At 28.5% G+C, this 25,266-nt stretch overlaps 1 protein-coding gene across 1 annotated transcript in view; it reads right to left on the bottom strand.

Moving 5' to 3' along the window:
• Nucleotides 1-25,266, bottom strand: part of Nup205 (nuclear pore complex protein Nup205) — a 102,646-nt gene that overhangs the window by 17,938 nt on the left and 59,442 nt on the right. Inside the window, exons 22-32 of the mRNA XM_087158766.1 lie at nucleotides 23,205-23,444; nucleotides 18,459-18,608; nucleotides 14,644-14,718; nucleotides 11,779-11,999; nucleotides 9,731-9,922; nucleotides 8,787-8,994; nucleotides 7,294-7,380; nucleotides 7,058-7,212; nucleotides 5,368-5,559; nucleotides 4,577-4,686; nucleotides 1,199-1,343 (exon numbers count right to left, since the gene is read on the bottom strand). Of these exons, the coding sequence (XP_087014892.1) occupies nucleotides 1,199-1,343; nucleotides 4,577-4,686; nucleotides 5,368-5,559; nucleotides 7,058-7,212; nucleotides 7,294-7,380; nucleotides 8,787-8,994; nucleotides 9,731-9,922; nucleotides 11,779-11,999; nucleotides 14,644-14,718; nucleotides 18,459-18,608; nucleotides 23,205-23,444 (1,775 nt within the window). The remainder of the gene's footprint in view (nucleotides 1-1,198; nucleotides 1,344-4,576; nucleotides 4,687-5,367; nucleotides 5,560-7,057; nucleotides 7,213-7,293; nucleotides 7,381-8,786; nucleotides 8,995-9,730; nucleotides 9,923-11,778; nucleotides 12,000-14,643; nucleotides 14,719-18,458; nucleotides 18,609-23,204; nucleotides 23,445-25,266) is intronic.

Below are 25,266 nucleotides of genomic sequence, written 5' to 3'. Positions count from 1 at the left end.
AAATCCAGAAATTCAGGAGCTATGCAATTTATACCCGAAAAACACTAAACATTTTAAAAGCTAAAAATATTTTTTTGTTCTAAGCATTTATGCATTATTTCAGACTAAATTAATTAAGGTTTCTTGTTTAGTAATTTCACTTGGGTCTTGTAACAGAATCTTAGACATAATTCTGCTTCTGGCAGACATATTTCATTAGACATAATCTGAGATGGAAAAAAAAAAAAACTCAATCAAAGAACTGCAGGGTGTGCAGTCAGATTTTTCAATAAAAAAATAAGGCACCTTTTAAGCACTAAAAAAATATTTTTAATTAATTTCCAAAAAAATCATTAATTAGGATCTGTGCAGTAATAAAAACTATTTTTTTCTATAGTTCAAAGTTCTTAATCTATTAAACATAAAATCAATAAAATTCCAAAACATATTCAAAACTTTTACATAATCATGATAAAAATAACTAGTTTTTGATAAATATTGCAGAGAAAAATGTGAAAAATCATGAATTTTTTTGTAATTTAGAACAACAGTGGAGATGGCAAAGAAAAATTATCTTTTTAAAAGATAGAAAATTAAGCACTTTATAAAAACCCATAATAATGAAAAAAACTTAAATCAAAAATGAGCACTTCCTAAAAATGTTAATAAACAATAATTAAGGATATGAGACTTTATTCATCTAATCTATAACAATAGTAAAATTAGCTACTATAAAAGGCAATTAGCCTAATGCAATTTTATAGAATTTTTTCCCACATAGTTTCTGTTTGCATTTATGGAACTTGTATGATACCTTTAGCAGTGCTTATTCCATTAATACAGGTGATTTTCATACTGAAGAATCTTTGGAAGAATTCTGAAGAGAATGCTAAAACAGGGGGAGGGGGTATAAATGCTCAGAATGATTTTAGTGAATTTCCTAGATTTTTGTAAGCAGAGGCATATATTTATTATTTATTTTTATTCTTGTACACAAAATATATTACAAAACAAAACATTTATAACTTGCTATAAGTTTAAAATAAAAATTCTTCAACCCACTTTGGTACTTGAAACTCCAATTTATTTACTTTCTTTGACTTTTTAATTAATCCTAGATTAATAATTAAAAATGCTACACATTCTGAACTGTTTATACATTAATTTCAATTGAGAAACTTAACTGTACACAAAATAGAAAGAAAGAGGGAAAGTATACCTGCAAAGATGCTTCCCGATGTGAAGAACCCAGAGTCATAGCTATTGACAATATCAACTTCATGATTGACATAAATATTTGACTGTAGCATTTCATTAAATCTGGAGAAATCCAGCTTTTGCTGTCCTGTTTGTATTCATTATATCTACAAAAAAGAAGAAGTATAATACAAACCACAATAAACAGGGTGCGTAGACAATTGCTTCCAATAAATAAATAAATAAGCACCTTTTAAGCACTATATACATTAACAAAATGCAAATTTTTTCCCCCAAGACTTGGTATAATCACGATAAAATAACTAGTTTCTGACGAAGAACTCTTTTCTTGATTATATTAGCTACCTTAAAGAGGTCAAGAGATTTCTCGGTTCGATTTCAGAGGATGGAAAATGAAGCCTGAATTTGAGGATATCCCGGAAGCTGAGTTGCACACGAGAGTGGAAAAATCTCACTGAACTCAGCTCAGTATGTGCGCATGTGGACCCACAAATATTTCATCAAACATCAGTAAACCGAAATGTATTGTGCTTGAATGAATTGTGAAAATGTTGAATATAACAATGTGAAAACCAAGCTTTTGCATAATAAGTGGGGAAACTCGAAAAGGGAAAATTAAGAATTTTTTTAAAACACTCAATAAAAAAAGCACCTTCAAGAGCTTTTAAACAACGAAAATAAGCACCTTTAAGCACTTTTTAAAATTGCTATGAAACCATAATAAATTATTCAGATTTATAGCCAGGGTAGAAAAAATAAAATTACCCCGTGAAAAAAATATTATTATTATTATTAAAAATATTATTAATAATAATATTATAATATTATTAACAGTGTGACTAAAATGTGAAATTTTTACAACAAATAATTGTAATAGATATTAGAATCATTTAACTCAAATCTCAATAACTGATTGCTGTTATCAACAATTTTAAGACTGGTTATGTTCCAAGCATGATATAGGAATATTCCAGGTTTTTGCAAAAAAATTGCAACTTTCCCTGATTTTGGAGTTATAATAAAATTCTCAGACAATTCCAGGTTTTCCCTTTTCTCTCTGACCAGTGGAAACCTTGTTAATGAAGAAGATAAAGGAATTAAATATCTGTAAAATCTTTTTTTGCCACAAAATTATAAATTTTTCCTTTCCATTTCGGGACTGTTAATAAGTGCAGTTGTTTTGCATTTATAATTCAAGATCCTGACTGCACTAGAATTCTGCCGTACAATTGAAAAAACAACGTTCACAAGATTCTGAGAAAAGAGGCCATAAAACTTTTTTCTTTCTATTGCTAAAATAGAGTTTCAGAAAATTATCAAGCAAAATTTGTTTTTGAAAATGTGTAATTTATCATACAGAGATGCCAAACAAATCTCAATTTCGAATTTTTTGTCGCTTACATCGATTTTTCTTTTGCACCGCAGATTTGGGGTCTTATACATAATGGATTGTAAAAATCTAAAAGTAGATATTTTACAGTATAAATTTAAGATCATACTAGAGCCTATCTAGAGATATTTACACATACCTGACAACACTGGAGAAATAAAATAACAGAGATTTCACAAGCAACAATTTTTAGGCTACAAGTAAAGTATTGATACATCATGTATAATTATCCAAGTGAAAAAGAGTAATTCAAAAATTGGAAATAATATATCAGGGCTCCCACTCTTTCAACAAAGCAAAAATTAAGTTCTTTTTTGAAAAATTAAGGTCTTTAAAAATAGTATGATTGTTTATCATCGAATATACACATGCCACCAGTACAATGCAAATCATTTACCTTGCAAAAAAATAAATAGAAATGAAATAAAAATAATAATAAACAATTTTATTTTAATGTGAGCACTGATATAATTGTATTAATTAACAATTACCAGGCAATTTTGCAAACCAGTGTCGTTTAAAGAAAAAAAAAATCAGATTGTTAAAAGATAGCGTTTTACTTAATTCCTTTAAGCAGATGCGTTACCAGTAGAATTGAATTCCTTGAATTTTGATGGTTACTGCGGGTCTCCTACTTAGGTACCTTAAAACTGCCCACCCCCAAAAAAGCACTATCTCTTCCACGCGCAGTATTTCCTTTGGGATATGCAGTATTTCCTTAAAAGTACTTCCTAAGTACTTTTAAGGGCCCTTTATTTTCCAAAATAAAAATTAGGCAGTTTTTAAGGACCGTACGAACCCCGTATAAGCATCTGCATTTAGAGAAGCAAAATATTTGCATATAAACCTTAATCTAAAGAAGATTTTTTTGAACCATTATTTATAATTAAACTATAAACACTCAACATACTGTAGTAAGCACCATCTGCTGAGGAATAAGATAAGTATTTGTGCCATCAGTCAATATTTTATCGGCAAAATTTTTAAACAAAAATTTCTTCAACCAATCTCTATATATATTTCTCTTACACGGCGATAAAAAAAAGCCTCATTACAACTCCCCGAATGGCAACGCTAGAAAATAGACCAATGATTACCGCTAAAAATGTCACATGCCAAATCTAGCTAAGATGGCTCAACATATAGCGCTTTTAAAAACGGAAACTGAAATAACCAGGGAGAGCATAAGCTAGGCAGAAGTCTTTGTCGATAGATCTCTATTTTGGTTTTTTGTGGAAAGCGTTTTTTTTTTTCACGAATTTATGTATTACGAATTTATTTGACAATTTTTGATTTATATCACGAATTTATTTGTTTTACTAGAATTTATTTGTTTATGCAGGTTTTTCCATTGCAATTCACTTATTTAAATTTTTAATAGACTTAATTATAGCCGAAATTTTAATCTTTTTAAAGAGATATCAGTTTTAGAAATTTTATCTTAAGATTTTATACTATAGCACATTTCTAATAGATTTAACGAATTACATGTCATTTATTTGAATTCAAATTTATTTTAAGGACTCAGTACTTACTAAAAAGATGTAATTTTTTTTAGAAACAAAAGTTGTTATATGGATTTGAATGATTGTTTTGAATTTTTAGAATTTTGTGCATTTGCAATGTACCTAAGTTAGTAGCGAGCGAAGCGAGCTTGGTTTGCGGAGCAAACCATATAACATTGAGTAGCAATTTTCGGGAGTTGGCGAGCGTTAGCGAGCAGGGGGCGCAGCCCACTAGTATGGAGAAATATGCTAATATACTGGTAAACAGGAGATAGTCGTAAAATACAGGAGTCTTCGTTGAAAAACAGGAGACTTAGTAGGTATGTTTACAGACACAAACCGCTTGCCGGGTGAGGTAAAAAACATTTTAAAAGGTATAGTTTTTTCCCCCTTACAAGTTTGATTCAGGTTCACACATGAAAATGTATCGGTTGAAGAACATACTTCAAAATAAGTATTAAATAAAGAAAAGAAGAATACTAACGCATCAGGCCTTAAATCTAAAGCTCTACACTCAGCCATTCTGTGAATGGCACCATTTCGTAATAATGCTAAGGCACCACTGGTCGAACAAGCAATTCGAGTCAACAGAGCCTAAAACAAAATATTGAATACTATAATACAATTCCTACATAATATATTCCTTAAATATAAGCACACAATCAAAAAGAATAACAGGAAAAAAATTTTAAACATGAATTATAAAATAAATTCAGTCAAAACTATTTCGCAAATTTTGACTAAAAGTGCTACATTGATATTCGTTTAATTTATAACATAATTATTGGAAACTAATAATTGTAAACATTAAACCATAATTCTTTTTATTAAAGCGTTTATGAATTCATAAAGATTAAGATCCTATTTGTCAGATATCAAATGAAGATCAGAAAATATAGACGTAAAAAAAATAAAAAAAACAATTCTAATTTATTCTTGACAGAAAAAATCTTTTTATTTATAAGCACAAACTGATTGTTTTATAAGTTTTAAAAATATTTGTACTTAAATAAACATAAATTGGTATAATTAAAATATGTTTCTTAAATAGCAAATTCTTTAACATGCTGCTAATGGAAAGTTATAATTTAAAAGTTTCAAATCATTTTCATCCACGTTTAGTCTTTTTTTTTCTTTCTCCTTTCTTTTTAACAAATCTTTTTATTGTCAAATAATAATTTACATGACAAGGCTTAAATGATTCACAGACAAATCTTTCAATTCTTTATGAAAGGATGAATAATGAATGGAAATATAAAACAATGGGCAACTTACAATCTTTGATTCAAAGACATAGAAAATTCTGAATGAATTTGAATTTTTATTAAAAAGATTCTGTAATTCTTCATCATCTTTGGACAAGCTGTCAAGGATATGTCTTAGATAGCCTTTGGATACCAGGAATGCAAGCCATTGTTGTTGAGTGTTCAAGGACAGAGCAACATCTAGAACAGCCATAGCAAGCATCTGAAATATTTATAAACATCTCAATCTATAATAAAAGTCCCAATTCAAAAATAGTAGGAAAAAACATTTAGGTATCACATGCAAGGCCTCATGGTAGGATAAAAAAAATGCAGGTAATAATTTTTAATAAAAGAGAGTGATTTTTCGGGGCTGTGATCGAATTTAAATCTCATTAGACCATTTACCGTGAATGATAAATAAAGGAAAACAACAAATGTGAGTCAGCGTAAAATACCATATAATAACACGAAAATGTATGAATAATAAAGTAATGATTTTGAAAATTAATAAATTAACATTACGTATAGTAGTTTCCAGCAGATATGTCTCAGCCAATTCATTGGTAAAACCTATCTGGTGATTTCCCCCCCCCCACGAATTTCATGTGAAAATTATGCAATCTAAGTGGATTCAATCAAAATTAAATGTTTGTAAAAATATTCTAAAGTAAAAAATCAATATCAATTTACTGAAAAAAAAAGTATATTTTTAAATAACACTTTTTCATTGAAATACAGCAGGATAAGACAAGCTCTTGATAGATGATGCTTGCTGCCGTCTACAAATGTAAAACAAACTAAACTTTAATACATGAGAATGATTATGTCTTCGCTTGTGTTCTGGAGATTTATAAATAATGTGTTCCAGGTCCATATTAGAATTAAAAAAATATTACTTTTACAATGAAATTTTTTATACATTTTTATTTTAAACTTTCTTAAGTAAACACAACGTTTCTGTTATTTTAAATTAATAATTGTTGTAATCAAAAGTATCTTAAAGCTATGCTCAGGAACCCCGTGGCAGAATCGAAGCGGCATGGCGATATTGTCACAGAACGTTACGGAGTTCTGGAAGAAAGATTTTTCCGTTGGGAAGTAAAAAATTTTGGTTTTCTTTTCTGTAGAAATTTTCATTCTATTTTTTTATGTAGTTATGACTATTGACTTCTACATAGTTTTTAAAACCCTATATTTTAAATATATAGTTTATTACAACAACTGAATCATGAAACGCATTTAGTAACCCCTTTTCAAAAGAATCAGACTCACTTGATTTCAACTTCGATCCTTTTATCCAAGGTTACTACTACGGATTTTACAACTTTTTAAAATTATTTATTTCAATGTGATGATGATTTCAAGAATGCGAAGAAGAAAACAATTAGTGTGTTTTCCCCCTACAAAATGCTCGAATATCAGCCATAATATTAGAAGAAAAAAAATTACATATTCAAATAAAGTTATATTATTTTATTTTAATCGAAAGGCTGTTAATCAATTAATTTATTTATTGAAGTTGACGCTTTCATCATTTTAAATTAGTAACATGTATGTTTGTTATTTTTAAAAATATCTTACAGAAAATTATTAATATTAGAAAGGCATGTCGCAGAAAGTCTGAAAAAATTCTGCCATGGGGTCGTCTAACATAAGGTTCTAATAGCTAAAAAGAGAAACTTTTAAAAATGAACTACAAAAAGGGGAGAAAGCAATACCTTAGTAATATCATGACCAGTGCAAGCATCTCTACAAACAATTTCCATGATAGTTTCACCAAAGCTGAGAATAACATCCATGTATTCTGTTCTCAATTTCTTAGTCTCTGAGCTTTGATCAAGGACAGCATAACCAACATCACTGGGTTTATCAGCTTTTAAAAATAATTTATTTTTATACATAAAAAAGCTGAATTAAAACTAAAATTACAAATATAAAAAGATATTCAACTTACTTTGCATATCATAAGGCTTATGAACAATGCACAACAGATTGAGAAAAGCAGTATAGAAATTGGCTCTAACTCTCTGAAAACCAATCCCTAATAAGGAATATAATATCTTTATTACTCAACTCAAAGAATTACAGCAAACTGTTCATAATGATCGGAAAAATAAAAGTAATCAAATTAAAATAGAAATGATCAATTGAAAGATTGTCAAGTCAAAGAATTTTTGTTACAAACTGGTTAAGTATCCATTGAAAAAATAGTGGAATAGGTAAAAATGTAAAACTTTTCTTAGATCTAGTCAAAAAGCAATTGTTAATATGCAATTTTGAATTATTATTTTTTTCACTTTAAAATAACTTTTTTCACTTAAATTTTTTTTCACACAGGAAAAAACTTACTAATTCTTTTTAAAATGATATGAAAAAATATTAAAACTTACCATATTAAACTTACATATTTTGCACTCTTGAAAATCATAGATTTTTATTATCAATTAATAACAATACTTAGAACTCATAAAAGAGTTTCTGCCAATTTAAACTATTAACAAATTGAGTAATTTTCAAGACCAAAGTATCATATAAAAAATAAAAATATGCAAAAAAAGAATTATGTAACACATGAAGAAAAAACAAGAGTTTTGTTTCGTGTGATACACTTTCTGACATTTAAAAACTGATTAAATTTTTTTTTAAATTTCTAGAGTATAATTTTTGACAAAATTTTCCCACTTTAGTAGCTAGTTTTCAAATTATAAAATGTAATTGTAGAAAATATTGAGATTAATGCATAAGAATATGAATTTTCTGCCAACTACCGCTGGAAAAAGTATTATATATAAACCTTAACTATAGATAATTTTGTAAAACATTAGCAAAAAATATAACAATTAAATTTATAAATACAAGCTATTTATGGAATATAGCCAAATCTTTCATTAAAAAATCAGCCCCTTTTAAAAGTACTTTTCATGCACTCAAAAAATATTTTTAAGTACTATATTCATTAAAAAAATACAAAATAATTGTATTTAGACTTTACATGATCATGATAAAATAACTAGTTTCTGACAAAGAACTCTTTTCTTGATTATATTAGCCATTAAAAAGAGATTTTTCTGTTCGATTTCAGAGAGTGGAAAATGAAGCTTGAGATTGTGAATACCTTGCGTAATGTAGCAGAGTTGCACAAGAGAGTGCTAGATTCTCAGCTCAGTAGACACACATACGGACTCGCAAGTATTTCACCAAACATATAAAACCACTAGCGCTTTCATACATTACTGTCATCCATGCTTTCATACATGGATTGTGAAAACCTTTAATAGAACAATGTGAAAAGTACGCTTTTGCATAATACATGGCGAAAATAGACATGGTAAAGGAAAAAATCTCCTTTTCGAAAATGAAAAATTAAGCACTTTTTAAAAACGTACACACCATGTTAAATTATGAGAATAATCAAGGGTCTTGAAAGAATAAAATGAAATCACAAACCAGTTTTCATCAAACAGTCCACAACTGCCCTCAAAACTGCAAGCAAGGATGAATGATGTGCAACAGGGATTAGAGGTGATTCAGCAAGAGATTCTGAGTGTGGTTTCATCAAAGATGTAATCATGCTGTTTCGAAGAGTGGACATTAAAGTTAAAATAACACTAGAGGCAGGGGGCATTAATTCAGCTAGTATTTCTGGTGACATCACCTGCAACATATCATGTTAAATACCATGATCTCTGGGTTCAAATCATTACAAAAAAATTATTTCTTCAAATGTTTATGCATTTAAGGAAATATACATGTTTTTAAAAATTTCAGTTAGTCTCAGCTTTGTATTGATAGTTCAACACTAATTTTTACTCGAAGCTGAATAGGCAATATTTGTTCTGCTCAGCTATTACTAGATATCTTATTTCTGATTCTCACATTTTTCAAAAATTAATTTAATGTGCTAATTTTTAAAAATTCATTAGTCCACTCAATAAATATTAAGTCGCTTTTTACTATATTTCCTATATTTAGCAAATCAAAAGTAATCAACAAACATATTTTATTTGATAGCTGTCACGCCCATGCTACACAAAGATACTAAAAATAAAGTTTACCTTTGAAAACAAAATGATTAGAATGTCTATCTTAAATAAAAATATTAAACAGTAACATTATTTCTACATTTATGGCATATTTAGTTGAAAGAGTGATTTTAATGCCATGAAAGTAATACATTCTATATACTGAAAACTTTTAAATTCTGCTATATAAATGAATGGAAGATTTCATAGAAAAAAAACTTAATTTTGTAGTTGCTAATCAATTGATTGAGTTAGAAACATGGTTCAAAATCTTGACGTTTTCCTGATAGCAGGATATGGTTTCAGAACATAAGGAAATTTTAATTTTATCAAACAAAGGTGTTTTATTTATAACATAATTTGACATACTTTTGATAAAAGTTCTTGCGATATTTCCAGCACCATTTGATCCTTCTTTTCACTTCCTAGAATATCCAAAGGGCAAGCTATAAGTAACACCTCAGTCACTTGACGCCAGCCTTCAAACGACATTCTTTTTGCAAGAATAATCTCACGTGCTTCATTGCACTCAACAGCATATTCTAACACCTTGGCTATCTCCTGCCAATTAAGATTAAATTAATTTAGAACAACCTTTACACAAAAACAGATTATGACTACTTATTGTACACTTATTAATACTAAATTTAGAAACAAAAGATAATACATATATATAAATGAAGCAAAGAATTCTCATTTTATTTTTAACATTCTTAAAAAATGGTTTTAGTATTAATACAGGCAAAGTTTTTCAACAAAAAATAAGCACCTTTTAAATATTCAAAAAACATTTTTTGAAGCACTTTATACATTTACAAAATAATTTTCGAAGACTTAACATGATCATGATAAAATAACCAGTTTCTGATAAAGAACTCTTTTTCTTTGAATAGGGTAAACGAACCAGTGAAGGAACACTACCCAGTGAAGGAACATTTCATATATATTGATTAAGAATAAGAATTTGAAAGTTTTTCTTTAGATTGATTGGTAACAATAGCTTACTGCCAAACAATAGGAAGTCATCTAGCAATATTTTGGATTACCTGGTCAAATAGACTTCTCTGGAAAAAATTTTGAATTTGTTATTATCTCTGCAACACCTTGTTTCGTTGGAAAAATTGAAGGTGAGTTTTTTGTATTTATATGTTTGAAGTGGAATTAATTGCATATAATAGTTTTATTTTTCTCACTGTGAAAAAAAGAGTTCAAAATATAGTTAGTGAAGTTTTATTTTTTTAAGCATCATAGCATAATAAAGTACTGAGATAAGGGGGTGTTTATTCACTGGATCACCAAACGATGAAAAACCAGTGAAGGAACAAGTGCTCCTTTACCGTTTTTTTTTCTAAGTTAATAAAAATAAAAGATAAACTTTAATTTTCTTGTACCTTTAGCGATGTTCCACATCAAAAGTATATTAAAAATACGAAAAACAACTACTAACCAGTGAGGAAACAGGCATGCTCCTATACTGGGCATAGATTTCCCAGTAAATGAACAATATGTGTTGACACTTTACTTTTCAATTCATGATTACAAAAAGAAAGTTAACATTTTCGAAGTATTTGTATGCTATAATTTCAAGAATAGGCTTGTTTTTAGATATTTGTATGGCATATAAATTCATTAAGAGCATTAAAAAATAACCGAAATTAAGTGTTCCTTCACTGGGAAATTTTGTGTTCCTTCACTTGGTCTTCTTACTACTTGTTATATAAACCTCGAAAACTTTAATACAATATTATGTAAGTTCTCGAAATTTTTTTTACGTAATTTGCAATTAGTAACATATATGTTGACACTCTCATTTAACTGAAATTACAAATTTTGAAATTAATATGATTTTTTAAAAGGCAAGCGAAGCTTAAGTGTTCCTTCACTGGCTAGTTTACCCTATATTAATCTTTTTTAAAAGATGAAGAGGTTTTAGTGCCTGTTTAAGATGGTTGAAAATGAAGCCTGAAATCGAGAACATCTTGCAAAATGCAGCAGAGTTGCAATAATCTCACTGAACCCAGCTCAGTTTACGCACATGTGAACTAGCAATCTGATCATCAAACATGTCAAATGATTGACGTTTTCATATGCTATAGACCGCCATTACGCCAAAACGGATTGTGGTTGAATAAATTGTGAAAACGTTGAAAAAACAATGGGAAGAGCACGCTTTTGTATAATACGCGGCGAAAATCGACATGGTTATTTATGAAAAAAAAATCTCATATTTGAGAAAGGAAAATTAAGCACTTTTTAAAAACACCTCATAAAAAAAAAGCACTTTTAAGGGCTTTTAAAAAACTAAAATAAGCACCTTTAAGCACTTTTTAAAAACACTATGCACCATGGATGATTTCCACTCCAGTGTAAGACTCATATCAAATTGTTATTACAACTGATGATTGCTCTAATAATACCTGTAACATAACTGGCCTTAGAACGTTTTGTAAGCCAACAGTTTCTTCAGACAACCTTTTATGTAGTTCTTGTATGTCAATCAAACCCTCCTGAATTTCACATTCTTTCAGAACACGAATAATCTCTTCGTTCTCAAAATACTCCCAATGGGGCATCGAAGGTAAAGAGTGTTCAAATTCAATACCATCAAGAATTTGCATCAATTTTCTTCTATAGGTGCCTGTTGATAAATATAAAATTGGTGTTAACATGCTAATTAAAAAATATATATATTCCAAGGTAAAATAGTTTATGTAACTTACTTACTTTATGTAACTTAAGTAACTTACAAATTGTCACATAATTTATAGTTAAAAAAAAAATCATTGTAAACGTTAGTCTCAGGGTGACAAATCAATTTCAAAAATAAAATTTCCTGACCTTCCTCAAAACTTAGTGTAAGTATAGAAGTAAAAATTACCACAACAAAATAAACTTTTTTAACTCGTTTTATTTCTAGAGTTCATACTCAAAAAGAATAAATTTCCCCCCCTTGACTTTTCTAAGCAGATTTAAGTAAAATTCTAGGATTTTTTTTATTAAAGTAAAACTCAACAAAATTTTTTTTTCATAAAAAAATAACTTCAAATCATAAATAATATTCAAACTATAAGAAAGCTTTAATAAAAATTTTTAGAAGTAAAAATTCGTAATTAGAAAATTAGGTGATGTAAATAATATTAACTCAGATTAAAAATAAAAAATTATCAGAAGCAAAATGTGACTGAAAAGGAAAATAATATTAAGGGCTATAATTATTAGGCTATATTTATTTAAAAAAAAAAAAAAAACGATCACTGGTTACTGTACTGGACTACCAGACAATCATACATGCATAGCTGCCAACCTCTAGTTATAAAATTGCAGAAGATAGACAAAAAAAAAAAAAAAAAAAAAAATGCAAAAGAAATGCCTAAAAATGCAGAAGATTCGCAACTGCATACTAATTACTAATACATTTACAAAATAAGCAGATTTTAATTAATTATTTATTTATAAATTCACTATATGAGCATAAAAAAGCAATACTCAACTTTTTTTAAAACAAGAAAAGGAAATAATTTTTAAAAAAAACTTATGACTAGCTACTTGATGGTACAATATTCTTGATTAAAGGGAAATGTCATATTTTAAGACTTTATTTTAGACATTAGTTTAATTACTATATAATAGTATGCACAGGGTTGGCAAGGTTTAGGACAGAGTGAATTAATCCACGGTTTAAACGGTCCTGTCCAAAACCCCTTTGTCCAAAACTGTCTTAAACTATCCAAAACCCTTTTACTCAAATTATGTCACAATTTTATCTGAACAATATTTAAGAGGTAAAATAAATATAGAACTAATAATATATTGATAATTAAATATACTAGAGAATATTTGTTTTTAAAAGTATAATGTTTTATTAATATTGTTTGACTCTTCAATTTAAACAAAGGAAGATTAATCAGTAATCAAGTTCAATTGGTCCTCTCATTCAATAGTACATAACTGAAGTTTGGCCTTGCCATACAGGTTAAAATATAAGGGACTAAGTGCTTGGTTCGTCATAAGCAGGTTTATTTATCTATTGTACTATTCAAGAATACTTTTATTTCATTCATGTTCAATTCTTTTAGCATAGTGGTGATACATCACCAGTGTCAGTAACTGAAACTGATGTTAAGCCCTTCAAAACTGTTAATACATTTTTCAGTTATTTTGTATTTTCAATTTAAAATAATATATTTATATTCAAAAACAATTTTTTTAAAAAAAGATGTCTTTTTTATCATCCTGTGATGCAGAAATTATAACATTTTTTAAAAAAAATATTGTGAAAAATAAAAGGTAATTTTTGAACAAATTTAGTATTTTTTTTAAGAAAAACTATTATTTTTTAAAATTGCCATATTTATCGTTATGCAAAAATATTATTTATCAGTATTAAAAGCATATTTATATTTAAAGGATTAGGTATTCACTTTTGTTGTTCAATGAATTGTGGAGCTTCAAAAATTATAAGCCTTTTCCTATTATATTATATTATTTTCTTGTAATAAGTTATGGTAAATTGTATAAAAAATATCAAATATTTATTGATACATGTAATTATTATGTGTACAATGGTTACACCTATAGAATTTTTACCTTTTATCAAAGTTCAAGGTTTTGGACACTTTAAGACAGTTTAGGATAGTTTTACCCAGTTTAGGACAGTTTTACCGAGTTTAAGACAGTAAAACCCACGTGTCCTGTCCAAAACCAGTTTAGGACGTCCAAAACCCCAACCCTGAGTATGCACTATCTATAAACTTAATAGAAATTATGAAAAAAGAATTACATAAAAAAAAAATTTGTTCTTCTGGTGTTTTGTCGATTTTATGTGTCTGACTATATCAGTTTTACCACCATGCGCTATGCTAGTCATTTTTACATATGTTGCAGCGTACATCATGTACTCCAAGATTCGATCTAGAAATAAATGGAAATTCAAGAGAATAGGACTCCTTAAAGGCTTGTTTGTATTGTTTTCGTTCAGCCATTATAAATTAACAAGATGAATGAGCAAATAAATATTGCCATAAGCTGAATTCCTTCTCTTCTGCTTCTTAATAGCTAAAATAAGTAAAAATGCGGAAAGCTTCTGCGAAATGCAGAAGGGATGGCAGCAATGTAGATGCAAGTTGACGATTGCTAGATACTTGCATATTAGATAAAGAAAAATATCTTTACATATTTTTGAAGAACGCAGCCTAAGTTATGATATTATACTCCCAATCCAAAAATATTAAATGAAGGGTCAATTAGTCAATGGTAGATAAAGAAAAAAAAAGAGAACTCACCAGAAGCAGATTTCATGAAAGAATAAGAGGATACAGAAACACTTAAAGGTTGTTCAAAAGTTGCATCAAGATTATCTGAAATACAGAAAATAACATTTGAATATGACATTTCATTCATTTATTTATTACTGACTCATTTCGAGCGAAATCAACCAATGGCTGTTGTCATTATAAGTACAGGATTTTTATGAAAATTTTTTGTAGAAAAAATTTTAATAATTTTTTAGACTGAAACTGCAATTAGGGAGCCATTTTGAAATTTGACTTATTTTAAAGAAAATTGCGAAACACATAGCTCATTAAAAATATTTATATTATGATGTTAAAAATAGCTATATCTTTTTTTATTCATGACTTTTTTTTAATTTTGGTGTCATTATGAAAGAAAAAAGTCAACAGTTAAATTATGTATAAAAAGTGGTCAAATTATGTTTTTGGTTTTTCAAATGTATAAAATTTCAGTCAAACGTTTTGGTAATTTTTCTTCCTCTTGTAAATTTTAACAGGGTTCCCACTCTTTTAACAAAGCAAAAATTAAGGACGTTTAAGGACTCTTTTTAAAAAAAATTAAGCACTTTTTTTGGAAAATTAAGGACCTTAAGACTATTTTTAAAAATAGTATAGATTGTTTATCATCGAATATATATGCACCACAAGTTACAGTGCCAATTACTTACCTGTCTTAAAAAAGAAAATCAATAAATAAAAAAAATAATAAACAATTTTTTTAATGTAAGTACTGATCTAATTGTATTAATTAACAGGGCTCATCAAAGCTGGACCAGGCAACTTTTGGCAAACCAGGGTGGAGTTTTTTTAAAAATATTTTTCAGATTGTTAAGGGTTAACGCCATCCATAAAACGAATATATATTCCATTTTTAATGATTTAATTGAAATTGAATTGTAAAATTAGGATTTACAATTTTTTTCGTATTTTTAAGAAATAGAGTAAATAAAGAAATTTGGGAAAAAATTATTACAAGTTTTTAATAAAATGTTTTTAATAAATGCTATTAATAAATGTTTTATTTATATTAAATGGCATATATATTAAATGAATTAATACTAAGAATTAGAGTTATGTATAAGAGTAGAAACAGACCATACTAATATCTAAGCACTTTAAATCATTCCACTTTTTTTTTCATTAAGCTTAAAAGAAAATTTTTTAGGTCATTGCACTAAATATTTGTATGAAAATTTTTATAGAATAAGAAGATTTATAATTATTTGCTGATTTTGATTATTTGACAAGATTTATAATTTTCAAACCAATATGTTCATTAGTTCTCAGTGAAACATAAATAAAAAGGTCTGAAACGATTTTTTAAAGGTATCAACACATCTCTATGGTCTTTGCCTGTGGCCCCCTCACACATATCTATTGTCTCTCTAAAATGCCCAACTCTTGATGCACGGACTAATCCTAGTTAATAAAAGAACAACTTTTTGTTATAAAAAATCGACTTGAAAAATTTTTTCTATCAACTATAGTGACCCTGTGGCACAATTTTTTCAGGCTTTCTGTGACAAGCTTCCCCATCACTAGTATTGTTCTGCAAGATACTTTTAATTATAACAATTACTAATTTAAAGTAACAAAAAAATTGTGTTTACAGAAGAAAGTATAGAGTAAAAATGTTCAAAAGGTTTTTTAATTATAAATGCAGTATTTTTTTAATTCTAATATTATATGCGATATTCTCGCATTTTGAAGGACTAATTATTATAGCACACGTTAATTATTTCCTCTTCCGAATTTTGTAAATCCATTACATAATTAAAATTCGTAAATGAATGAAACGATTATTAATTAAAATTCTTACAATAATTAAAATTCTTACAATAATTAAAAATCTTAAAACCTGTGGCAGTAAAACCCGAAATAAAGATTGACGACGAAATCACGCAAATAGGACTCTTTAAAAAAGAGAAGTTCAAATACGGTTGTTATAATAAATAAGATCGCATTTAAAATTTCGGATTTTAAATTTCGTGGAAATCGATAGCAATCACCGCCAAAAAATTTATAGAAAAATAATTGAATCATTGTCAAAATATGTCTAAAATTTATCGCAATAAAATATACATTGGTCGGTCTAAAATAAACATTGTGTCTAAAATATATCGGAAAATTTTAAAACCGGAATAAAAGCAATATCAATAACTGCCAAAAATACAATCAAACACCACACAGTTTTATGATACTCTTGGAGTAAATTGAGTTTGTAAAGTTCTGGACCAATGCCGCCCTGTCACTGCAATTTTGTTACAGGGTATAGTAATGCTGAAAAATTAAGGACTTTTAAAAACTTTATTCCATATTTAAGTACTATTAAGGGCCCTTATTTTCCAAAATAAAAATTAAGCAGTTTTTAAGGATTTTTAAGGACCGTGGGAACCCTGCTTAAGAAATTTCTACAGGGAAGTAACAACTTTCAACACTTCAATTTTTTCTGTTGTTATTTCCTCTGCTATACCAGATCCATGAGGCTGTGAGACTTCCAAAAATCGAGGAAAAGGAGAGGTCTCTCAAGAACCTCTTCCATGGTGAAATCCAAGCAATCAAGTAGACTTGCTGGAGTTGCACGTTTTACCCCTTTACCAATTTTTTCCGTCATGATCAATAACGATAATATTTTTCAACATACTAGGCGTGTTTTTTTAGTAAGTACCATTTTAAAATAAATAGAAAACAGATTTTTTTTAACAATTTTATTTTTATATGAAAGACTGTACTTTAATCTATTTTTCTACATAATTGCCACAAATATTGAAGCACTTATCATATCATACAACAAGCTTTTGCATACCATTGTCATAGAAGACTACCGTCTTAATTGTTAGCCACTGCAACGGAACCATTTGACGTAATCGACATGGCGCTCGCCGCCCTGTTGTTTCTTCAAATGCAGGAACAAGTGGCAATCACTGGGCGCTAGATCAATCAGAATGGAAGGTGATCAAGTTATTAGCAAAATTATATGATGAGGTCTTGGGTTCGATTAGCCGTATGTGGGCAGACAATGTCAAGAAGCAAAAAGACATGCATACTCAGCATGCCTCGTCTTTCATTCTGAATTGTGCAGTGCTTTTTGTAAAGTCTCACAATACGTTGTTGAATGGATTGTCACTACCTGCAAAAATACCACCAGCCACAGTCCTTTCCTGTCCAAAAACAGGATACACATGATATTTCAAGCTGATTTGCTTAAATTTCACTTTTTTTGGGTTAAGTTGAATTCTGCCAATTCTATTTTAATTCAGATGTACTGTAGGCCCACCAGGCTTTATCGCCTGTAACAATTTGGCTCTAAAAATCCCACCTTCTTGGTAGCGCTCAAGGCAAGTTAAGGCATTGCCCATACGTTTGGTTTTGTTCACCTCTGTCAACATTTTTCATGTGAATTGATGCAGGTACAAACCAAGCATGTGCAGAATGCCGATTGCAGCACAGCAACAGAGCAATATCAAAACGGTACTTAATTAAAAAATTAGCATAGTACGGTAATATTTGGTAGGTTTACAAGTCAAAATTTCACAAAATAATATTTTTGATTTTTTTTACACATGAAATGTATCTGTAATACTTTTTGAATTACAACAGTTGTATTTCTTCATCTAACACTTAACTTAATTTGATTAAAAGTTAAAAACAATTATCTTTATATTTCTAAAAATTAATATCATATCTCGTAATTGTAACAGCATAACGAAATTCATTTAACAGCAGAATGAGATAGGACAATCATTCAATTTAAAAAACATAACAAGATTAATATATTCAATTCAAAAACATGGTGACATGCTTACCGCTGTCAATAGGAGGTTTATCATCAATAAGTCCACTTAAGAGCCTCTGGACGTGAGAGCGCTGGTGATGAGCTGAAATGACTCTCAATTCCACAGCCAGAGATCGCAATAACCAAGATTGTTGACGCAAAATTTTTTCAGAAGAAGAACCTGTTAGAAATGAAATAAAATATAAGCTAATTAGCAAAACATTTAGTTTTTGTCACTCTTTCTTAACACCAAAATGCTAATCAAAAAGTTTAGGCACTTTCTAGAAATTTGAATTCACAGTTATTCTGATTGAACTAATTACACAACAGTCTTTGCAGAAATGTGCAACTTATCAAATGCAGTACATGAACATGCATTACATCGTAATTTCTGATCCGATAACCTTATAAAGTAATGGTCTAGTTACGGTAGAAATAGGTATACAACAAGTATTCAGGGTTCCTACACTATTTTGAGAAAACAATATCCTGACTTTTGCAGGTTTTTCCTGACCATTTACAATAAAATTCCTGACCCGCCGTTTCTCACTCCAACAAAACTTTTAATATTGCAGTTTCAATTAGTCATAATATGCTACTTAGTCATAAGTATCATAGATTGAATAGGATAAACACTTATATATATTAAAGTGGAATTGCATAATAGCACTTTATATCCCAAATTATATTTTCAGAAAACTTGTGAAACATATTTTTAATTATCCTGGTTAGATTAAACTTTTAGTGTGTTTTTGTAGTTAGATACGAAAACTATTTAAATAAAAAGATCAAGAAAATCTGTTGGATTATGGAAATATTATTTTATTTAACGTTCAGAGGAACCAAATGCACGAGTGTCGTCAGGATACAAAGGGTTAATCAAATCTGCGAGATATGTATCAGTATCCACAAATAATAATCACTCTTAAAACATACTAGAACATTTGTTACATTAAAATACTATTTTTTAAAAATCACAATTTCACTTAAAACTGACTTTTCTTTTAAAAGATAATATTGAATATAAACGGGAAAAAAGTCAAGAAAAGTTAATTAGATACAAATAAAAATTCAGATAGAAAAATTATGCAACTCGTGAGAAAAATAAAATCAAAAATATCTTTTTTTTTCCAGTATTTTTAAATTTATTTCTGTAATACTGTAAGCTTCCGGAGAAACTCAGGGGCTTCTACGTAATATAATATTTCTCAACATATTTTGTTGTTTGACAATTTCTAAATCAAGAAGATCCAGTTCTGTTGCAGCAGTTTTCATCAATTTAGATTTTCTTAATTTCGAATCATCCATCTTTTCATCTGTCCGTTTTCTAGAAATTTCAGCTTTTTTTTTTTTTTTTTGGTTTCTAATGCATGTCTCCATCTTGTTCTAGATCAGGGATGGGCAAACGTTTTTGGTCGTGGGCCGAAAATCTAGGGAAAAAAGTTTGGTGGGCCGAGAAGAAACTTCTAAAATAAAAATTCTAACTTCTGAAATAATAAAATAAAGTCAATTCATCATTGAACGCATGGCACTGTACATCAACTTTGCATTTTTTAGTTGTCATTTCGGGATTAAAAATGTTTACAAATAACTCAAAAAGGCAGTAGCCATTTCATACATTTAATAAATTCACCATTATTTACAATGAACGTTGTAAGTGTGCAGCCTTTCCATACGCAGTAAATTATGTTAGAACTCATGCCGGAAGAAAAATCCGCTCGTTGGAACTTAAAATACGTAGTAAGCCTCATGTGAAGTACAATTCACCTACATTAGATTCCATATGTCTGCTCCTAGAGAAAGACAAATATTAGTTGGAGCTAATCTACGGCTATTCTATAAGGGACTTTTGCTTTCAACATTTTATCAATAGAAGCTGTTAATGCTAATTATTTTAATTAATTTATGTTTTGTAGAACAAAAATAGAGAAAGTAAAAAGTTAAAATTCGGTCCGCGGGCCGGATAAAATCTTACGGCGGGCCACGGGTGGCCCGCGGGCCGTAGTTTCCCCATCCCTGTTCTAGATCCTTTTACAGCATCTAGCATTTTTTCATTAATGTCTATGTTTTTTATTCCATTTATAAATGAAACATAAACATACACACGCCCTTGTGAAATAATAGAGTCTTCATTGAGGTTTTCAACCAATAAGCTTTTATTGATTGAAAACCCCACTTTGACTGTTGCGTTACCATGAGAGAGGATAAGAACAATTTTTATAACCTCCCACAAATTTTCAATTTTTTTTTCTCCACGCAAATATTTCGAAAAAAAATTATCTAATCTCTCTTGCTGTGGATTGAACTCTAAGAAACTCTTTTGCTCTTTTTTTTTTTTTTTTTTGGCAGCATCAGAAAACAATAAAAATTCCTTTTTTTGCCTTTTCTGCTGTTGTTTCAGCTACTATTGTCTGTAAACCAGTTATTCACACAAAGAACAACAAACCTAGCAACCCTATCAAAAATTCCTTATCATTGGATAAACAGGAGGAAAATTGCTAACAGGACAGGTTCTACTAGGGAAAGAGGAATGTTATTATGAGGAAATTACATATTTTGAATTACAGAATTTTTCATTGAAACTTTATTTTTGCCTGTCAGTCTTCGAATGAGCTATAGTTTTTTTTATTTTCCTAACTTTATGAATATGTAAGAAAAATCCTGACTTTTTAGCTTAATTTTATAATAGCCTGACTTTTGCAGGTTTTCCTGACCGTGTAGGAACCCTGGTAAGATTCGAAACAAATAAAATACAAAAATAAAATAATATTAGAATATTAACTGTACATAATTGTTATAAAAAGTCATGAAGTCAAATGCGAAAAAACAATAAGATGATAAGCACATTTCCGTTGCAGAAGTTCTTAAACGGTCATTTCACTGATTATGGTATGTTTAGGGTTAATACATTTGGTCACAATAAGAATTTTTATATGAATATTTGGCCTAACTACTGCCTAAGTATTGCTTCGAAAATTATTTCACAACAAATTTTTATTGAGGGAAAATTCAATAAAGAATAATCTAAAATCATAGTTTTTACTATACATTATTAGGAATAGTTTTTTCACACATGTTTGTTAAGTTCTAAAATTGTTAATTTATGTTTTGAAAAACATAATGTGAATATAGACGAGATTACTTTTTACTTTATATTGAGCCATAAGTTTTGTAATGCTGATTTTAATTTTTTTTTTTTTTTAAAAATGATATTCATGCAAATCAATCTCTGTTTTTTCAAAATTTTGTTTTAAAAATTGAGAACTTTTTTGTTTCATTATCGCTTGTTTTTCTGTTCTAAGTAATGCGAAGCATGTTAACAGAGTGTTTCTAATAGATTTTTAGGAAATAGACATCAGTGCCAATCATTCAAATAACAGAGTAGCCACTCAAATCAGATTTCAAATTTCCCTGATTTTTCCAGATAAAAATCTTAAAATTTCTAGGTGTGTGTTTCTTTTTTCTCATGAAGTGTAGGATGTATACAAGAAAAGTGTTTATATTATAAAACATATTATTCAAAATGTCATTTTTTAACATATCATTTCGAAAAAAATAATTTATTTTGACAATTTGGCAAGATTTTTTATTTATTTTTTAATGTTTTGGGCAAAATTTTGAATCAAAAATTACATATTGACCAACAAAACAGTAAAATTAAATATTAATATATAGTTAGTTCTTAAAAAAACCTTTTTTTAAAAAATTAAAATATGTTATAAAATGTTAAAATGAAATAGAAAAAAATAACAATTGTAACAATTTGTCGACAAGCATTGCTGTTAGCGATTGTAAAAAAAATTTTGTGATTGGTTGGTTTGCTGAGAAAAAATAATTCACAGATTTCTTTGAATGGGAGTACAAAAGCTTTCAGAAAAAGAGTGCAATATAAAATCTATTATTATTGAATTAAAACTAACTAATTTTTGGAGTATTCTATAAAGTCAAAAATACAAAAACACTTTGTTAAAATAGAAAAAAATTACCACCAAAGCATCGGAACAAACTTGAGCCATAAATGGATTCAGCCCAAGGACAGAATTTAAAAACAAAAGCTAATATCCTAATCCCTTCTTCCACCTCCACCACAATCTTTTCTAAATTGCACAGTCCCATAGCAGTCAAAAGTTTCTACATTCGTTTAGCAACTGTGAGAGAATTTTATGTGGCATTCTAGTTTAACAGAGCTCTAATGGAGCAAATTTTTATGCAAGCAAAGTATCGCTAAGTTGATGATATTTCAACTGTTTGGCGATACATTTCCGTCTAAAAAAAAGTGGGCATAATGGATGAAATAATTTAAATTAGTGAGATTAAAAAAATTATCGAAGGAAAAATTTCCAGCTTTTCTTTAAAATTCCCTGATTTTTCCAGGTTTTCTCCAGTATAAAAAAATTCCCTGATAATTCCAGGTAGGTGGCCACCCTGAATAAATAAATAAAAAAAACATTTTATAATTATCAAGCTGTAAATAGGATATAGATTGCACATTCATAGTTGAAATTGCACAGTCCATCATCCTCAATTAAATCTTGTAATATCCTGCCATAATTTAATAAAAAAAAATATTAGACAAAAAATGAAAAATTTATCTCCTTTACCAAGTGAATTGATATTGTTATTTTAGAACATTTACTTTTTGATTGAATCCACAATGATTGCAGATTTCTAAATAGGTTGCATCGGTGGATAGGTTGAACATCACAATAATTTAACCTTATTTAGCACAATAAAATAACGAAATAGATTTTTGAAAACAAAGTTTCAATAGACTCACCTGTGCATTTAAAAGGTAAAAATTGCAGATGGCGATACATAAAGTCATGAGTAGATCGTAAATATCGTAAAGTTGGACCAGAAGTATCACTGTTGGTACAAAGTACGTAAATAAGCTGATAGGCTAATTCCGTAGCCAGGGGAGCTTTTTGAATGTTAGAGGGATAGGCATTTGAATAACTACCACAGTCCAGAAAAGATAAAACAGCATGAAAACACGTTCGTTTGGATCCCATCACTCCTACAAAAAAGAACATTATTATTGGCAAGGAAGTTCAGATATTTAAATGTAAAATATACATAGTAGTCATAATAATTTGTCTCCAATCTAAAACTATTTTATAAAATCAGATAAAATCAACTGAAAAACCCGTGGCAGAATAATAGTGACGCCGCGACAATGTCACAGAATGATATCGAGTTCTTGCAAAAATTTTCATCTTTTCTTTAACAGGGTTCCCACTCAATTTTCGAAAACAAATTCAAGGACCTAAACTCAAATTATTCAAGGACCCATTCAGTATCACAGTTAATATACTAAAGTACATGTCAACCAGATTTCTAATTACGTTGAAGCAGAAATTGTATATTTTCAAATCACAATGCTTAGTTGACAAAATAATAATAACTTAATTTATCAGCTACTAATGCAAATAGTTGATAGTTATATCACAGCTTCAAATCACTTTGAAAAATTCCAATTGACATAAATTGACTAAAAAAACTCCAATAGACATGGATACTAGCAAACATTTAAAAACTAGCATCAGTGAAACTTTTCATGAAAAATTTGAAGTAAATTAGTTGATAAAATTTTTGTAATTGCACGTTTATTAAAATATAAATACTTTTTTTAATATGTTAAATCCAAATCTTAGGGTACAGGAAATTAATATAATTAGATAAAATATCAAAATATATCCACTTAGCACATCTGTTTCAATTTTTTAATAACAATCTTGTCACTTCAGAATATCAGTAATGTATTTTGAACACAATAAAATCTATTGTAAAACAATATTTTACAGATAACTAAGACTTACGAAGCTTTATTTTCTTTAAAATAGATCCATAAAATGTGAAGCGTGATTTTAGAAATTTTATGAGCATGCGCAAATTTTCACCTTGCGTAAATTTTAAAAATCCAAATTATACAAATCTAGATTTACTATATGCAAATCAAAGTTATAAGAAAGGTGAAGTAAGTCTTGAAGATTGCGTAAATCACGTATCACAATTTGCGATTTGAAATCAAATTGCGGTGCATGTTTCTTAAATCGGAACAATATGAATAGCAAATGTTACAAAAAGCAGGAGCTAACAAGACGTAAATCACTTTAATGTGAATACTGTTGCATGATTAGCTTATAATTTTCATGTGAATATTGATGATTATGAGGGAAATTGTAATTTGTGACTTGAAAGTTACTTAATTTGGAACAACTATGCTTAATTCATAAATCATTCTGATGAGCATTGCAAGCGTTAATTCTTAAATATCGTTTAGGTGAACCGCGATGTGTAATTCTTAAATCCCTCTAATAACATATAAACTACTTGAATGAGAATTGTGATGCATGATTCTGAAATTACTTAAATACGAATCATGTTACATAACTCAGAATTAACTTGAATTGAAATCATAATGTATGTTTGATAAATCATTTTAATTTGAATCATGATGTGTGATTTTCAAAATACATTAATACGAATCCTGATGAGTAATTTGAAAATCATAAAGCAACATTCGACATATGATTCATTAATCACTTTCATTTGAATGCCAATTCGTAAAACATTTTATATGAATTCCGATGCATAAATAAAAAATCAGTTTAATGTGAATCACAATTTTTATTCATAATTCATGAAATCTAGAACTAAATTTCCTTTATTAGCAGTAAAAACTAAATGTTAATGATCCTTCTTATAAAAATTAAAAAAAACAAACAAATAAGATAGCAATATTAACCTGTCATAATAATGAAGTTAACACATTCAACATATTTCTAAATCGATTAAACACTAGTTATCATTCAGAAACTATGACTACAAAAACTAAA

Source organism: Parasteatoda tepidariorum, chromosome 3, assembly GCF_982258835.1.
Source record: "Parasteatoda tepidariorum strain Cologne lab strain chromosome 3, Ptep-v5.0, whole genome shotgun sequence".
NCBI lineage: Eukaryota > Metazoa > Arthropoda > Arachnida > Araneae > Theridiidae > Parasteatoda > Parasteatoda tepidariorum.
Note: the sequence above shows the minus strand (reverse complement) of the source record. Positions and strands in the feature narration are given on the sequence as shown.